At 41.0% G+C, this 19435-nt stretch overlaps 1 protein-coding gene across 2 annotated transcripts in view; it reads left to right on the top strand.

Annotated features, from left to right (window-relative positions):
* The window catches only part of SMIM3 (small integral membrane protein 3), a 26328-nt gene extending 7093 nt beyond the window's left edge, over positions 1 to 19235 (top strand). The window contains exons 2-3 of one of the 2 annotated variants that reach the window (XM_042452118.1): positions 6895 to 6949; positions 17181 to 19235. In XM_042452118.1, coding sequence (XP_042308052.1) covers positions 17188 to 17364 — 177 coding nt within the window. In that variant the 5' untranslated portion in view covers positions 6895 to 6949; positions 17181 to 17187 and the 3' untranslated portion in view covers positions 17365 to 19235. The remainder of the gene's footprint in view (positions 1 to 6894; positions 6950 to 17180) is intronic. The other variant, XM_042452119.1, reaches the window with a different exon arrangement.
* The last annotated feature ends 200 nt before the right edge of the window (positions 19236 to 19435 follow it).

Below are 19435 nucleotides of genomic sequence, written 5' to 3'. Positions count from 1 at the left end.
GGTGGAAGGATCCACTGCAGGCAGGGAGGACGGTCTAGAGGCAGTTGAAGGCGTTGGAGGTCTTTAAGCAGAGGCTGGATGGCCATCTGTCAGGGATGCTTTGATTGAGAGTTCCTGCATGGCAGAATGGGGTTGGACTGGATGGCCCTTGTGGTCTCTTCCAACTCTATGATTCTGTGAAATCTCAGAATGTAGTGTGAACACACTCCATAGTCTTTATTTATTTAGATTCAATTGTATTTTAGATGGTGGTTACTACACTCTCTTATGATCAAGCCAGTGTAAACAGTGGTTGTGGATGGTGAAAGTTGTGACCCCAAATAGCTGGAAACATATGGTGAGAGCTCTTCCTTGGAAAGTGTGTTTATATGTATTTTACTGCCATGGGCCTGTGGCAAAATGTGTCCCCCTGAAATTGTTCAGAAGTCTAATTCTTTCTGTTTTCAGTTTTAGAATTGTGGGAATGGGTTTCTTGCTAAAGGGTCATTCTTTGACGCTTCCAGAGGTATTGATTTTGGGGTATTTTTCACCTGGATAATAATTTGGGGTCTAGGTGGGTCAAAGGGATACAGAAAAGGCCTTGAGATCTATATGCAGCATGTGTGTTGTCCAGATCTCTGGCCCCATACAGACAGGCCAAAATAAAGCTGCTTCGAGTCACTTTGGAGGTATGCTATGTCAATGATACATGTGTCCCAAGAGTCCGGAAGCTGCGCCAAAGCTACACTACAGTCCTTAGGACTGAATCATGGCTTTGGCACGGCTTCCAAACTCTTAGGACGCATGCATCATTGAAACAGCATACCGCCAAAGTGACTCGAAGCAGCTTTATTTTGGCCTGTCTGTATGGGGCCTCTGTTACATTTTCAGGGGATGGAGAGGGAGTTTTCCTTCTTCCAGAAGTTGGCGGGAATAAGAGTTTTGTGTTTTTCAGGCTCACATGATCTTCCCAAATGTTTTCAGGCTCCAAATGGCTTTAAAAATAAAAGCAGACATGGAGATTTATCCAAGCAGACATCAGTCTATTTTCTCTTCTTTGCATTTGGGGGAACCACTACAGCTCTTAAAAGGCCTTCCAGGCCAACAGTTCTCCTTCACAGACCGTTTCAAGTCAAGTTAACATTTATTGTACTAGCCAAAGGCCATGACAAAAAGAGCTTATCAAAAAGCATAAAACATTTAAAACTTTTTCCACCTGGGTAATAATTTGGGGTCTAGGTGGGACAAAGGGATAAAGAAAAGGCCTTGAGAGCTATATGTAACATGTGTGTTGTCCAGATCTCTGTTACATAAGGAAAGAGTTTGTTGGGAATTCATTGCTTCTTTGCCTTTCCCCTATAGTTCTTCACTGTGGAAGTTGTTTTTGTTGTTGTTCTCTGCCTTCAGAAGGTTGAAATGTAGGATATGCTTCGTAAAAGAAGGACATCTGGTCACCCTGCGTCTGACAGAATTATTAAGTACAGAATTATTATTAGAAGTTCTTCTTTCCATCAGCCCACCTTGGTGTGGAGGCTCTATGAGAGCCAGGCTCTTAGAAGTACTGATGCCAGTATGTAAAAAGATGTTCTCTAATCCTGTAGAACATCTTCATCCTACACATTCTGAGTAAGTAAAAGCATACCTTTAAAAGCATTTCATTCATTCCAAAAGGGATTTTTTAAAAATTGTTCATACACATTTCTAATTTTTCTTTGGGACAAAAAGAAAGTGGGGGTGTCCTTGAGGAAACCTTCCATATATAGGTGGGGCTGATGGTAATTCCCATCATAATTCCCAACTTTGGTATACTCCATTCACAAAATCAGTATCTTAAGATGAGTCAAGAGTGATATGAAGAGTCTGAATCGCTTTGTGGGTTTGGACTCACTGAGCAATGCAGTTGGGGGGGGGTTGTGCACAAGGAGCTAACTCCCCCATGTGCTTTTCTACGCAGAAAAATACCTGAATAGAGCTAAAAAAAACAATGGTTAAAAGCAATTATATCAGGGATGGGCAAAGTGCAATCTGTAGAGATCAGGTAGATCTTAGAGACCTGCAGACCATCCTGGAAGGCCCCCTGCTAAATCTCCCCAATATTTTTAAAAACTTTCAGGCAATTTTTCACTCCCAAACTACCTCAATAGCTCCCAATCACTGCAAAACAGTAACCACCCTTCCAGTTATTAGATGAATCCATGTATATCAGTTAAATTTATTAACTTTATTTATATCTTGTCTTTTTCTGAAGATTCAACTCAAGATGACTTACAAATTAAAATGTAATTATAATGCAATAAAATTAAAAACATATTAAAAGGCAGAATTAAAATCAAATTAAATTGCTAACCATATTAAAACAATTTCAGACAGTTAAAACTGTACCCTCTTACAGCTCTTTTCTTAAAAGCTTTCACTTTTAAATACCTATCTGAATAAAGAAATCTTCAGCTGCCCACAGAAGGATATAACATAGGAGGCCATTCTAGCCTCCCTGGGAAGGGAGTACCAAGGCCCAGGAGTAGCTGTAGTGAACATCCTTTCTTGTGTTCCTTCCAACCATACTTGTGAAGGCAACCTTTAGTCTCTGTTAGAGAAAAAAGTATATTGGCTTTAAAAAAGAAGGAAGAAGTCTTGTGGTACCTTTAAGCAGTGAAGTATTCAAGTCTTTTACTCCAAGTCTCAAGTCTACTTTTAGTTCTCAGTTCTCAAGTGGAGTCTCAAGTGTGGCAGCCAACTTTAACAGGAAAAAAAGGAGGTCATGGTGGGGTATGTATGGGGGTAGTGGAGTGTGGATGGAGGATGGATTTGCTCCCATAGCGCTGGGTGCATTTCTTCTGTTCTTACTCTTCCCCCATCCTCCCATCTCTCTGCGTGCCCTCAGAAATGACTTCACGTGCCATAGGTTCGCCACCGCGGCAGTTAGGCAATGGGCTCGAGACGGGTCTACACTAAATGGAGGCTTTACGTATGGCAAATGTAAAGTAAATACTGTTTTTGTCATGTGACCGTAGACAGAAAGCAGTGAGATGGAAGTGTTGTTGAAAGGAGGAAAACCATTTTCCGTTTCATATTTTTTCTGAATGAAGTTAGACCAGCAGGTCTGTTCCCAAAAATATACAAATTATGAGTTGAGTCAATGTGAGATTTATTGCAGAGTTGAGTCCAAGTGGAGTCATTGAAGCAACTTGAATCTGAATCAGTCAAGTTGACTCTACAGTACTGCCTTTAGGGCAAACCAGTTTATTTCAGCATCAGGTTTTATGTGCTTATGCTGAAACAAATTGGTTTTACTTAAAGGAGCCACAAGACTCCAACCTTCTAATCTGCAGATAACATTGCTGTATTTGTTACTAGGAATAATTTTACAAACACATGCCCACACCCATACACACAAACACAAGGGCAGTCATTTGAACTTTGCTTTCCCCCCCACCCTTCTGAATTTTGAGCCCTGAGGTGGTGGCCATTCAATGTTGTTATTTGAGATAAATAATGTGGCATTACTCTGTTCCATAATGTACTCTTTCATTATTTGCTTAACCTTTCTATTCTTATGTAACTTAATGGGTTATAGATAATTTCTTTTAAATGCACATGAGGTTAAGATATGAGTTACATGTTTAACAGCATGTACCGCCTCATTTCAGGCTGAAGGTGAAGGTCTTTGTTTCTTGTAGAAATGCACCTAAGCAGGCAAGGAGTAAACTTGTTTTCTTTTTTATCATGAGGAGAGGAGAGAGAGAGAGAGAGAGAGAGAGAATACTCAGATAGGAGAAGGAAAAATTATCTTTTACTTTCTCACGATGTCATTTGTTTGTTTATCTAAGTGAGATAGCCAGCTCTGACCATGAACCCTTCCGCACAACACAGTTTATAGCACTGTGGTTCCACTTTAACTACCATGGTTCCATCCTATGGAATTCTGGGATTTGCAATTTCTGGAGCGGTATCTAGGGTGTAGTGGTTTGAGTGTTGGACTCTAGAGACCAGGGATCAGTTCCCAGCTCAGCCATGAAACCCACTAGGTGACTTTGGGCCTCAGCAGAGGGCAATGGCAAACCTCCTCAGAACAAATCTTGCTAAGAAAACCCCATGATAGGTTTGCCTTAGGGTCACCATTAATCAGAACCGACTGGAAGGCACACAGTACACACAATTGAGAATTCTCCAGATTGCAAAGTCTAGGATTCCATGGTAATTAATGTGGAACCATAGTGCTCTAACTGGGTAGTATGAAAGGGCCCCAGGTCAAGGTTTCAAATGTAGGACAGGGTCAGGAAGGGTAAATTTTACCAGGGAGAGATCAGAATGTAGCCACTGTATGGTAAAAGCAGTGGGAGCTATGCTTGAGAACTTTTTGGAATTTTTAAAAATATCCATTGCCCAAAATCAATCAGAAGCAGTTTTAGAGAAGAAGCAACATTCTGAAGAATGAATTGCTTCCTTGGGGCCTTTGTTAGAACAGATAGTCTGTTCTAGCGATGCTGTGACAGTTAAAAACACAAGCCATTTTTAGTCTGTTTCAACAAAGAAAATATAGGTTGCAGAATACAACAAGTAATGATGCAAGTTTCTACTACTTAGTCAAACCATTTATAGAATAATATTCCCAGTTCTTGACACAACCATTGAAGAAGGATATCAAGAAATTGGAACATGTCCAAAGGTGGGTGACAAGATGGTGAGGAGGCTAGAGACTTAAGACCAGTGAGGAATCCTTTAAATTAAGATGTTGGACATGCAAGGATCATTTTGAAGTGATAACAATAGCCATTTTCAATTATCTGTCGGAAGGGCTGTCACACAAATGATGAAAAAAATTGTTCTCTGTTTGCCCTAATGGACAGGACCATAACAAAGGCAATAAATGACAGGAAAAAGGCTAGACGTGATCAAACGGGGGGAAAACATCCTGACCGTGCTTTTCAGCAGTAGAATAGTGGGCCTTTGAAAATGGCAAACACTTCTTCATTGGAGGTTATAAGTCTGGATGTCCACCTTTCAGGGATGCTATTTGGTGTAGTGGTTTGATCACTGGATGCAATTCTGGATATTAGCTCGGCCATGAAGCCCACTGGATGATTTTGGGCAAGTCACATTCTCTTGGCTTCAGAGGATGGCAATGGCAAACCTCCTCTGAAGAAACCTGCCAAGATAGTTTCACCTGAGGGTTGCCATAAGTCAGAAACTACTTATAATAATAAATAATAAAAGTTTTATTTGTATACTGCCCTTCCATCGATCAGGGCAGTGAACAACATATAACAATACAAAAACACCATAAAAATACACTACATTCATATTAAAAACAAAATTAAAACACCATCAGCCAATCACCAATTTTTTTTTGCCCCATTTGCTTCTGGTGCTCCCCTCTGAATGAATACATTCACGTTTTAACATGGACAGGAGACATGCTGGCGAGGAGGGGGGAGATCGAGGGGAGAGAGAAAGGGAAAGGGAAAAAAGGGGGCAAAGAGAGAGAGTGAGGTTAGTAAAGTTTCTAAAGAACTCCTTGGGGGTGGGGGGGCAGGACGTCCTCCAAAGTGGGGCCAAGGTGGAGGCAGAATTTACTTCCAAGTAGAACTGCAGTTTCTACACTGGTTATTTTTGCAGTGAAAGAAAAATTTTATTATTATTATTATTATTATTATAAAATTTCACTGCATAATAATAATAATAATAACAATAACAGCAGCAGCAACAACAACAACAATAATTTTGCCGGTGGGTGATACACTTGGATGAAGCAGAGAGCATTTAGAGATAGGTGACATTCCCTATCCTTCACGTGAGGTTAGGGATGGAGATCCAGATGACAGATCTGAAGAGAAAGAAAATGCAGGCTGGAGGCAGAGATGGCACTCCCAGAATTCCATAGCCTCGAGCCAAGGACCCCACAACAAACTCCAACTCCCATAGTAATAATAATTTATTTTTTAAAAAAATAATAATAATTTATTATTTTAAAATAATAATAATAATAATAATAATAATAATAATTTATTTTTAAAATAATAATAATAATAGTAACAACAACAAGAACAACAACAACAATAATAATTTAAGTTATTAGTTTGCTGAGGCACCAGAGCTCTCTGGCAGAGAAGGCTCAATGTCTCAGGACACTGCAGTTCCCAGAATTCCATAGCACTGAGCCAGGACAGTTAAACTGGAGTTAAACCAGATTATCTCCCCAGTGTGGATGCAACCTAAGAGATGGCAACTGCTACAAAGGGAAGGGGAGATGTAAATGGAATAGATGAGGAGAATGACAAGAGGATTGATGTCGATGTGGCTGAAATGGATGGGGGCTCTGACACGGAGGACCCTTTGAATTTGGCTGCCAGGGATGGGAAACTAGAAGGGAGGAAGAAAGGTGAAGCTGTCATTCCCAAGAAAATGGAACCAGGCTCCCTTCTTCACCCCAGAAGTGCAAAGGTTCAGGATGTGTCCAGAGCCCCACTGAGCATGTGCAAGGGGCCCAATTCGAATAGTTGAATCCGCATGGTATGCACCGGTGTGGAAATACAATTTGCACTCACTCCGCTTTGCCTGAATCCGCATCACGTGACTTGCCTTAGATTCAATTCCCCCTCTGTTCGGAAGGGCAACGGATGGGCAACCAGGTGTAATAAAACACTCACATTATAATGTCAATTCGCATCGTTCGACCCGCACTCACCCCTGATCTTAGCTCCAATAACCTCAGTGTGATAAACGCCGAAGACTTTAACAACTATATGTGTTTATGAAGGCAGGAGGACCCAAGCTTGATTGAAAATTACATCATCCTTTACTTGGGAGTCCTTTCTCTGATGGGTAATTGCTGAATGTGAGGGATAAAGCACTTAGTAATTATTATTACTACCACTGCTGCTTTACTGCTCCTCCCCGTTCTTGTTTCTCATCTAGCACCAAGAGAGGTTTGGGAAGCTCTTATTCAGACTAAGGCCTACTTATATTATAGGTAAGACTTCTGATTTTAAAAAAATGAAAGAACTGAATAAAAATAAGGGTTAAGGCCTATAAATAAAGGAGGAAGAAATGGGGGCGGGGATATATTTTAAAACATAGAAGTTTAATTCTAAGAATGATACGTCCAGACGTTTTAAAAATTGTTCATACAGTAAAAATGGTGATGTGGGAGAGAAGTGCCAGAGGAAAGAACTGTGTGAAAGAAAAGATGCTAAGATTAGAAAGTGATGGAAATTGTGTGAGGATAACTAAATGGGAATAAGGGAGTATGTATGTTTGTGTATATGCAAGGCAAATTGAAGAAAAGATTGCTAATGGAAAAAACAGGAAAAGAAGAAAGAAAAATGAGAGATCCAGGGAGAATGAATTCAGTGCATTCAGAAAATGAAAAAATGTTTTCTGTGCTCTTTGGAAAACCAATGTCAGTTGACAAGTCTGTTCTTTTTAATATTTAAGTACCTACCAGCTTCTTAGGCTTTTTGTTTTTCTAGCTTTGTAGTTCTATGCTACAGTTATCTACGTACTTAAAACAGGTCAAGGAGGAGGCTGTGAATGAGATTACCAAAGCAATTTGTACTGATATATTAAATGCATCACACATTTCTGTGGCAAAAGTGGTGATCTTCAGCAAGATAAAAAATACTTTCAGTGTGAATTTATGATAAACAAAAATTTGGATGAAGCTTCCCCAGAGTGCAAGTTTACACATTTTTCCTACCTTACAATGCTACTTAATTGCAAATTCAGAATTAGAACTATTTAGAATGCAGTTGCCCTAAATGCACAGAAAATTACATTTACTTCAGCTCTGTCTTCCTGAGTGCAGAAAGCATTATTATAAGCAAGACATTTGCATATCAATTAAAGTATTTTCAAGATCTGAGGAAGTGTAGTGCAGTGAAGATAATAAATTGGTTTTTGACTCTACAAAGGCTAGCATATTTTAAATGAAGAAGTGAACTATAGTTCACAAAAGCTCTTGCTGTAATACATTTTCAAGTCTGTAAGGTGCTACAGGACTTCAGTGGATTAACCCAACTATCAGAACTCAGAAAAGTTAATTTCTAGGCTAAAAGTCCGCAAATCCCTCCCGCCAGCTAGCTTCTGGGAATTGTAGTCCAAAAAAAGCAACTTTTCCAATCTCTTAAGCTATGCATTTGGACATGCTGAACTACTGAAATAACTGTCCATGAATCCTCTCCAAAGTCATTACTGTGAAACTTTTTCAAGTCATTAAACAATCATGATTTAAAGTGCAATGGCCTGTAGGATATTATTGTTTTGTTTTCCTTTATGCAGACAAGTTGATTTAAACACAAATGCCCCTATGCTCCATGACAGTAATGAATGGCTATGCGTGCCACTAACAAACAGCCTGTGTTTTAACAAGTACCATAAGCCCTTGAAGGCGTTAAGATGGGTGTAGTTTGGCCTTCAATCTGCACACACAAGCTTTGACGTAATGCTATCTCTGATCTCTGGAGTGTTCAAGAGAATTGACTCCAGCTTAACCTGTTCTCTTGCTGACGTCAAAAGTGACAATGTGCAAACTTTGTGGGGGAACGTGTTGCAAAATGGTACAGTCAATACAGCATCAGGCTATTCAGTGTAGAGCAGAAATCAGATCTCTTTTGTACAATAGTCATTCATACCATCACAAGATCAACTTATGACAGCATGTATGGGAGGCATATTAAAAAGATTGTATTATAGCGCTGTGTAAATTTACAGTGCTATATAAATAAAGGTTAATAATAACAATAATAATAATAACAACAACAACTAATTCTCAGTATTGTTTCTTGTACTTCTATCACACCATTATTGTGAGCTCAGAGCAGCCCTTCTGCCCCCTAGCACCCCTGTGAATAGATAAAAACTCAGAGAAAGGGACTTGTTCAAAGCCATCCAGTAAGCTTTATAACTAAGCAAGGGTTTGGATCATTGGGTTCTTCCCATATCCCAAAGTGATATTATAGTCCAAGGATGGGAAATGTATGGCCTTCTAAATAGTCTAATATTGTTGAGCCTTGGTCAGAATAGCCAATGATGGCACATGGTGGGATTTACAGTCCAACAACATCTGAAGGGCTGCACAGCCTGATTCCTACCAGCACATTAGACCAAACACAATGATCACTGCAGATTGTGAAGAAGTGGAAGTGGTAAAGGGGAGGATCTCAGTTGCTATTGAGTCACCCCTCCATACTTTACAGCATGGTGATGATGGCATGATCACTTTTTATTAAAGCAGTAGTGGCTATCCAAAGTGAGAGGCAAGTAAGGTGATAGGAAGGTGGCAATAGTGATGGGAGCATTGGGTTTTGATTGGGTTTTGTTGGTCTCATTTCTTCACTGACTTTCCCAGTGAAGTAAACTTAATTTGTATGCTGACTTTGGCGCGTTCCAGATGCGCAAAAAGTACGTACTAGGTACTTACTAGGGTTAGGAAAGGGCGTCCTTTCTGGACGTGCTAACCCTAGTACGTACCTAGTATGTACAAAATGGCAGCGCCCATTCTACATGGGCGCCGCCATTGGGACGTCATGACTGCACCACCTCCAAATGGAGCGGCGTGGAAGTGACGTCCTGGCACCGTGTGAGGGCGCCTGAGGCGCCCTTTCCACGGCACTGGAAGGAGCTCCGAAACGGAGCTCCTTCCAGGTTTGTGGCTTTGGGCACAGCCTTTACACGGCTGCGCCAGCGTCACAAGAGAGAAGGGGCCAAGTGGTGGCCCCTTTCTCTTGTTCCCCACCGCTGTTGAGTGTCCTTGGGGCATGAAGCCCCAAGGACACCCCTTTCCAGGCCGTGGGGAAGCAGCCTTTTGCCGCTTCCACGCAGCCTGGAAAGCGGCAGATCGGGGCCTCAGAGGTTGCCGATGTGGCAGCTGAGGCCCGATCTGGCGGGGAAAGGGGTGGGAACAGACCGCCCCAAAAGGGTGGTCTGTAAGCCGCCTTTGTTCCAAAGAGTTCTAAGGCAGTGATGGCAAACCTATGGCACATGTGCCAGAGGTGGCACTCAGAGCTCTCTCTGTGGGCACATGTGCCATCATCCCAGCACAGAGTTTGCCAGAGTTTCTTACTAGAAAGCCAGAGAGACATGGCACTTTGCAGTAAATAAGTGGGTTTTGGGTTGCAGTTTGGGCACTCGGCCTCCAAAAGGTTCACCATCACTTTTCTAAGGTATCAGACGTCTTGCCCCTTTTTTTCAACACCACAACTCTATGAGAATGCTAAACTGAATAAAGTGTCTGATTTATTGATCTTCTTGGATAAGCAGAGTTTTATACCTAGTATTCCTAGACCATTCATTAGAGTATACCACTCTAGTCCTTATATCATATTGACTGTCACAAATTACTTTAAATGGATTGTTAGTATTAAAATAATGGCTTGGTACATACGGGCTTTTGTGACATCCTCGTCATGTGCTAGGGTTGCCTGGGGGTGGAGCACCCACACACCCGCAACCCTCACACGTGGCAAGGGTGTAACAATGGAGGTGCCCTGTATAGATGGGTGCCGCCATTGTTATGTAAGCACCATGCGGCGTCCACACAGCGCCATGCGGTGCTTACGTACCGAGTGCTATTTTTGTGGTGTAGAAATCTAACCCTCTACTTTCCATGTTATTTCTGCCTCTTGTATAAAATTTTCTCTTAAAGGAGTAATGCCCAGGAACACATTTGTTAACTGAGATATCTGTACTTTGTAGTGAGTTTGAGTCATCCATATAAAGATAAAGATCATATACACCAGGGGTGGGAAATTTAATCCTTAAAATCCCCAGCTCCTTTCTTCCTGAACATGCACACACGCACACACAAACACATACATGAGTAAAAAGAGAGGGGCTTAGGTGATTTCTACAGATGTATTTGTGAGGTGAATGGAAATTAAGGCATCTGAGGCTGAAGATACACACTTAACTGGATATAAGTCACACTGAACTGCTGAATCATATTTAGGGTTGCACTGTCAGTGAAACAAGTTAGTTTCCTGAAATTGCTCATGCCATGAGAGAACACCTGTGAGTAAGACAGCCCAGAGGTACAGTATCATGGAAAATTTGTTATTATAAGGAATAACCAAGTTTCACTTAGAGTAAATAAGATTTTCGATTAGTGCTTGGCAGGAAGTTTCTTCCAAATACTGTAACGGCAGGCTAATGCATTTCTCTAAAACTGATCACAGATGATGTTTCCTGTATTATTTGTAGAATCTCTGTGACATTGGATGAATAGCATTCAACTTCAGCATGTTTGCCAGGGAGTTCTTTTACTAAAACATGCCTTGGCCTGTCTGTGGCACAGGAAGAGCTTATTCCACATAATACTCTGATATGAAAACCTACAAAATAGCATCTGCTGTGAAATTTGAATCCCAGAGTGAACCTCCATACCATCTTATCTAAGAAGAGAAACAGCAAAATGCAGGCCTTGACTAACATTTTCCATTTCTTTCTCCTGTTTGGTTTCTAACACCTTGCCTGATGAAGAAGTCATTGAAGCTTCAAAAGCTTGCAACATCTATATTGTGCATTTTAGTTGCCAATAAAGGTATCACTGTTTGGTAGATTTTTGATAAAAAAATTTCTTAGCAGTGTTCACTCTCAGGAGTCTTCATTATAAATTATGTTCCTACCAGTTGTATTGTGAACTTATTCCCTCCCTGCAAAAGATCATAATTTCTTGTTAAAATTTTACTATTTCATTTCTTGAGATATTCAAAGCTAACAGTACAATAGCTTTTTATATGATTACAGTGTTCATGTGTTCTGATGCAGAACATGGAAAAGTTACTTGTTTAGGACCCCAGCTCCAAAAATTATCCAGTTAGGAGCTCTAATCCCAGGAGTACTTTTTCTAAGTTTTGTTCCAATTCCACTTTCTAACAACACACAAACAAGTTTTTATATCCCATTAGAAGAGACTCTTCACTTCAGCAATGTGGCCCCATCACCAAAACTGGGGTAATGAAAACAAAGATGGGAGTTGGTGTGTTTATGCACCTCCTCCTTCTGTTTGTTTTGTTTTAAAGCTGAATTTGAATGCATGAATAGGATTTAGGAGATCTACATATTTGATTAACTGATCAAAGGAAGCACTGAAAGGGGGTGTAGGTGGATGTGACAGAAAGAGATTGTGTATGCCATGTTAAGACACAGTTTATGTTTACAGTGGTTTATTGTGTAAGATATAAATGGCAATAGCAGACAGACAAACATAGCTTTTCTTTTCTTTCCTTTTTTCATGGACTGGTTCTTTCTCATCAGTACCTATTTCTAAATGAGATACTGGAGAAGAAAGCCAAAGACAAGGCATGTCTATAGATGTATTCTCTCTTTCTTTCTCCTCCCTTTTTGATTTGTCATTAAATGGATGAGCCAAGAGATAGTCTTTTGACACAAATTAATCCTGTCTGTGTGTTGTCTATGAAAAAAGAGCCTCTTAAAACTGGTTGATTCATACTCTTATAGAGAAAGAATGAATGGATTTATCCTCAGTGATAGCACACTGGGCTGGAGGGAGATTAAAGAAAAACAACTCTTTGTTGAGGATAGTAAAAGGTCAGAAAGATCAAAGCAGAGTATGCCAGCATATTCACCTGGTATGGGCTGGTGTATTGCTGGTGTCATCTGATTCTTCGTTACTTAACAAGATACTAACTTCATGACTCAGACAGCCATGGTTAAGTATGGGCAAACTGCCTCTAGGCTTCTGAATCAAGTGGAAGATGCCACAACATGAAGTTTGCGTCAGTGTCTATTGTAGTTAAAATAGACAAAAACGACTGTGCATGTGACTGGAAATTCCACCTCAGAAACATTGTTTTTTGTTCAAGCAGGATCTCCCATGCAAAAGGACTGTCAAGAATCAGAATTCACAGGTTTTTAGTTTGAGAACATTTTATGTAATAAGTGCATTCCAATAATTTGTGTGTTGGTGTATGTGTATATGTATACACATATGTATTGGTCTTAAGAGATGCCATATACAGTACTCTCAGTCTTATATGCCTGCTCTTTTTCAGTACTCTGAGTATACCATGCAGGTATAAGCTTGCTCATTTTTCCAAAAAAATAAAAACAGAAATCTTGTTGATACTCATAACATTTGCTTTTTCCCATACTCTTTTACTTGAGAAGTCCTCTCAGTTAATATTTCAGTTTTAAAAACATTTTACCCATTCACAGTATAAAATTAAAGTGCTAGTAGTCAGAGGCACTAGGGGAGCTCTGTGGCAGAGAATTCAAAAGACCTCTCCCCTTAAATGGCAAATCCCAGGATTCCATAGGACAGAACCATGTCAGTTTAAGTGGAATCAGTAATATAATGTATAGTATGAATGGATCCCTGCTTGCATATAGAGAAAATAATTAAGGCCTTCCCTTTACATGGTTAGGCAGGAAGGCATAGGTCCCTTTTACAATGCACTGTGTATGGCAAAGATGGGAATCATGTGGCCCTCTGCAAATGATTAGACTGCAACTCCCAGCATTCCTCACCACTGGATGTGCTGGCAAGTGCTACTAGGCATTTCAATCCAACAACATTTGAGGGGCCATATGATTTCTAACACTGGCATATGATTTCTAACACTGTACAAACAGTGGTGAAGGGGTGACATGCAGCCACCCCTTCTTCAGTCAGATCGAGGCTGTGGCAACCTCACGTCGCAGCCCTGATCTGGTCTCTCAAGGTCGCAAAAAGGAGCTGCAGAAAGTGGCTCCTTTTTGCGTCCTCAAAGGGTGCCAGAGCCACAGCAGCACGGCTATATGGCACTCCTTCGGTGATGCGTCATCTGGACACAGTGCTGGAGGGGCGTCATGATGCCGCACGCCATCTGGCACCCTGGTGGCGTCATCAAGGGCATGCATCATCTGGATGCGACGCCCTGGCTCCACCCCCAGGCCGGCACAAAGCGACGGTCTATACAGGGCCCCAGTTGTTGAATAAGTCAGCACTTATATAAGCCCCATTTACTCTAGTTTGACTATCTAGTTTGCATCTCTGTTTTTTGTACCAGGCTCAGAATTCTAGGTTTCCTTTCCCTTCCCTCCTCATCCTGACTGAAGGTAGAATAGGTGTTACAGGACACAATTACAGTGCCATTAAGTGAAAAATGATGTCCAGCATCATGTTAGCCACGCATGTAAGCTCAAGTCTGACATACCACTGCAGATATATTTTTGTTTTGTTTTAGTTATTGCTGAGATTCCTCCTTCCATAATGACCAAAGTCCCATCCCAGGACTTGCTGTTTCACAGTGAGCTGGGTGCAGGAGCAAAGAAGTGCCTGGTTATGTTCTCATAGTCAGATGTAGACCAATAACCTCATCTGCAGAGATCACCAGAGGGTCCTAGCAGATCCTGCACTTAATGCCATCAGTCTACACCTAGCTATGGGGACATAAGAGGCAATTCTTCAGTCCTCCCCACTAGCTCTTTCCCAGCCACTGAATGGCCATGGGGAGGAGGCTGTCACAGTGAAATGGTGAGTCCCAGGGATGGTGAGCTGAGCCAGCTTGGTGTAGTGATTTGAGTATTCGACAACAACTCTGCAGACCAGGGTTTGATTCCTAGCTCAGCCATGAAACCCACTGTGTGACCTTAGACAAGTCACATGCTTTCAGCCTCAGGGGAAGGCAATGGCAACCCTCCTATGAATAAATTTTGACAAGAAAACCCCATGATAGGGTTCCCATAAGTTGGAAATGACCTGAAGGCACACAACAATGGCAATAAGGGGTGATGAGAGGGAAGCTGTAGTCTTATGCAGCCTGCTTAACTTTTACACTACATTCACTAATGTAGGATTTCAGCTGATAATAATATATTTATGTGGCCCTTGTGTTCGCCATTCTTGCCAGCCTATGAGATGTAATGGTAGGGAGACCTGTTATCATGCATTGTGTTTTCTTAATTGTTATCAAGAAAAGTTGGGAAAGAAGGAGTGGTAGTGAGGATCCATGTCTCTTGTAATGATGAGGTCTTGCCTTCACCTGCTCATGAGAAAGCAATGGCTTGATTATGTGGGCCAACTGTAAGCCGCCAACGGGGAGGATTGCCTTGGAAAAGAAAATACCACCACCACCACCACCACCTTCAGTCCAGTTTGAAGGAATGGTCCTTGGTGCCCTCAGTGTAACAAGGAAAAATAATAGTAAACATTGCTTTTTACATGGAGGAAACTATGTAACAGTTACCAGCCATTGCAATCCTTTTCAAGAAAATAACATCATTACCCTCAAGGGTAACATCTTCACCTGTAACATGCTATTTCCATGTTCTGACCTTCTCATGTCACAGGTATGAGGTGTGAAGAGCTAACCCCTGCTTCCTTGGCTAGAATTTAGAGTGTTTGGAATGAGACTTTTAATACCAAATGTTAAGAACAACCAGCAAATTCGATTTCAGTCCACTTAGTCTGAAAATTCATTTGCTATATCATGTGGTTCATGCAGGTATGCTGCTACTTTGCTAATATATAAGGTGGCAAAAGAAATAGCAAATTATATTTTTCAATAGGTATTGTGATCCCTTGAGTCATACCTGCTAGATCAATGGTTCCCAACCTGTGGGTCGGGACCCCTTTGGGGGTCGAATGACCCTTTCATGGGGGTCGCCTAAGACCATTGGAAAACATCTATTTAATTACAGTTATGAAGTAGCAATGAAAATAATTTCATGGTTGGGGGTCACCACAACGTAAGGAACTGTATTAAAGGGTCGCGGCATTAGAAAGGTTGGGAACCATTGTGCTAGATGAAAAAATAGATACCAAATTGACTAAGAGCAGCAAGCCATTGAGAGTGGATTCTTACAGAAGTTCATTATGTCTTTGCCTGCAGTAAACACTGTAACACAATAAAGCACATCCTGTCACTGCAAATTGCTGTTGGGAGAGAGGCGGGGAAACCAAGTTGTGGCTAGCTGAAATCGATAGAAAAGTACATTGTTAAAAGCTCTTGCAGTCAGTTTCCAAAGCCTGTTGGAAGTGAAATGTTTTCATTTGCTGAAGAAGAACAGCAAGGAGGGGGCTATCCTAGTGTTCTGTAGGCTAGGAGAAGCCTTTGAAAATGGCTTCTCACATGTTCCCACAAGATACACCTGCAGAGAGAGAAGCCCCCTGCAATTAAAGTTCTTAGGAGCTTGCACAGGATCATATAGGAAGATAAATTTCATTTACAGTATATGGCATCGTTGTTCAGTGTTTCCAGAGTGGTTTACCAAACAAGGTAAATACACACACAAAAACCCAATTGTATTATTAGAACGTTGAGTTATAAGAGCTTCAGTTATATTTTATGGCCTATGACCTGCTGGGACAGTCTGGAAATTTAAAATAAAGGGCAAGTAGCACCCTTCGTGGCTATTAAAACATTTGCTCTAGAGCTTTCCTATCATCTGCTAAATCAGCATGTTGCTGATTGAAGAGCAAGACTGTTAATTTGTTCTCATCAGACTGTACAGTAATGGTGTAATTGCAGTAATAACCACCTATAATAAGTACAAATCAGCAGCAAGCATTTAATACCATTTTTTATTGAGAGGTATCAGAGTACAGGCCTTTTCTGCTAAATTTCAATCTTTTCCAAATTCTCTTAATAAAACAGAGAGTTTTGCAGCCATGCAGCTTAAGATATATGACTGAGAGTCTGCCTCTCTTCCTAAGAAGTACCTCCCTCTTTCCCCACATGTATCACATTTGGATATTATAAATAAGTGCTTTAGTATGTTCTTTCTAGGAATTTCTAGGTCCTCCAGCACAACTCTGCTGGAAGCTGACCATAGAGGTGTGCTGGAAGACCTAGAAATTACTAGAGAAAACACTTCTCTAGGCATTTGCAGGTCTTCCAAAGTGATTCTGTGGTCAACCACTAGCAGATGTTGACTACAGAGTTGCACTGGAGGACCTAGAGATTCCTAGAGAGGTGTTCTCACACAGGTAAAAAATAATGTTATTTTATCTGTGGTTTTTCCACTTTCATGGGGGCCTTGTGTTCCTAACCCCAGTGAATGTGGAAGGTCAACTGTATAGGGTTTCATTGCCTTTCTACGGAGTTTGGGCCTAAATTACTTTACAAATTAAAATGTTCTACTTAAGATGAAACCAAGCTCTTCTGTTTCTTCAGTGAAGAAATAGAAAGGTTTTATGACACTAACAACTGGAATTGTTTCTTCAGGGTCCTGTTAAATTAATGCCTGTTTTTCCCTTCAAGGGTGAAGATGGATGCTATCACACCCACACAACTTCCCCTCCCAAAGCACATTTTGGATGTATGGGTCATTGTTCTGGTCATCCTAGTCACCATCATCATTATGACATCCCTTCTGTTGTGCCCAGCGACAGCTGTGATCATTTACAGAGTTCGGACACATCCTATACAAAATGGAGCTGTGTGAAACTGGCGTCCTTCTGTCAGTGTTTGGTTTTCCATTTGTGAAACATGGACTTAAAGTATAACATGGAAAATGATCAATGTCTCTACCTGTCTTCAGCATTAGACAGACCTTTGAGGAGGCAACAAAAAGGCATGCCAGCATGACACTTACACATGGACTGTGCACTCATAAGATGAGATGTCTCCGGGTCATAAATAACTGCTACTTCACATTGTGTCCCTAAAGCACTAAACTCAGGACTTAATCCATCTGTTATGGAACCAACCAACCTGGTATAGGATTCCAGATTGCCCCTGTTTTGATGCTTAATCAAAATATGATTCTTGGAAATCTGATTCTTTGTGTTTACTGAGCAGACTGTTACGGAGAATTAAGATGATGGCAGAACCAGATGCCCAGAGAAGTAACGTGGAATGTCTAATAACAAAATCCCTTTAAATAATTTCCAGATGTGGTTGCCATGTGAGCAACCTGCTTTGTCTGTTGTGAACAAATTGCTAACTTCTTTGTAAAAGAATCATTGCAGGGGGCGGGGGGAGGGGGGGGGAGAGCATTGATTGTTCCCAGTTGGAGTATTTGGTTGTTTTCTCCCAAGGTCTAATGTAAACAGCTACAAATAGCTAAAAAGGAATTAGGAAGGAGAAATGAGACTGAAGCAGATAAGCACTCATATGTAAGCAAAATATTTGGTTTTGTTTTTAAAGAAATGTTTTTTACAGAAAAGTAATGCAAAAGCAGAGGGAAGTGAGATTCTATCAGAGTAATTTTACAGACAAGGGTTTGTTTATGATGTGGCAATGATAAAAGAGAAAGTAAAAGTATAGATGGATTGACTCAGTAAAGGAAGCTACAGCCCTGAGTTTGTAAGAGCAGGGCTGTTGATGAGTAATGCCTCTTCAAAGTCTCTTATTCATAGATAAATGTGTACACAAATGAGAATGCATCTGGTTTGAGCACAGGGATGTACAACTGTAGTTGTTGGGGGTCAGTCCCCCCCCCCCCAAGAATCCACTGGGGGCTGTACAGTCTGCCAAAAGTGGGAGGGGGAAGACAAATCCCAACATGGCCAGAAGTCTGCTTGGGTTTTGAAAAATTCACATCAAACTCTTTACTGGGAATGGGAGGTGCAACCTCTATAAAAGGTGATCTACCTCTCCTCAAAGCTTCATTCCAAGAGAGGCAGTTCACTCTTTCCTTTTCCTCTTCAGCCATAAAATGTATACTCTGGGCAGCCCAGAGGGGTGAAGGGTCACAAAAATAGAAGGGGTGGTACATATTGCCCCAGGGCCACACTTTACTATCTAGCAATACTGTAAGCAGGGTAGAAGTGCTCACCCTAATTGAATCTAATGAAAGGATACTTGGAATCAGCTTGTTGCATTAAAATTTGTAATAGCTATAAGCAGCGATGAGAAGATGTAGCTCTCAGAATGTTGTTGGACTTCAATTCCAATCATCCTTCATCTCTACTTAATTTTGGCTGATGGTGGTTGCATTCCAACAACATATGGAGGGCCACATGTTTCTTTCTCCTCTTCTATAGTCTTCAGTCTCCTTTGAAAATGGAGCTGCAATGACAGAGGTTCATTATTAGCCAAGACTCTACCTGTTACTCTACAACACAAGGCACTTCCTGAGGCACCCCATCAAGGTGAGTTGTTAGGAGATGCTGAGCCTTCCTAGTTCATCTGTGTAAAGGGTATGTATTTTAGATGCACTTCAGTCCGTGAAAAATAGCCATAGGAAAGGGAAACTATGTATAGTACACATAACAGGAATGTGGATGGATTTGCAGCAGAAAGTATCATGTTAACCTATAATATTGTATGAACCCACATAATAAACAGTTGTTATTTTGGGCAAATCTCTAACTACTGACTATGTTTGCAGTCATTATTATGATACTCATACTTTGCTTTGCCCTTATTGTTGAAATCTCCCTGTCTAGTGTAGCAATTTGCAGTGAGTCCTCACCTTTCTAGTCCTTCCAGGCATGCAACTAAGTTCATAATGCATCTCAGACTTGCTGCGGTAACAACCCCATCCAAAATATATGGTTACTACAAAATGT

The sequence above is a fragment of the Sceloporus undulatus genome, chromosome 2 (assembly GCF_019175285.1).
Source record: "Sceloporus undulatus isolate JIND9_A2432 ecotype Alabama chromosome 2, SceUnd_v1.1, whole genome shotgun sequence".
NCBI lineage: Eukaryota > Metazoa > Chordata > Lepidosauria > Squamata > Phrynosomatidae > Sceloporus > Sceloporus undulatus.
Note: the sequence above shows the minus strand (reverse complement) of the source record. Positions and strands in the feature narration are given on the sequence as shown.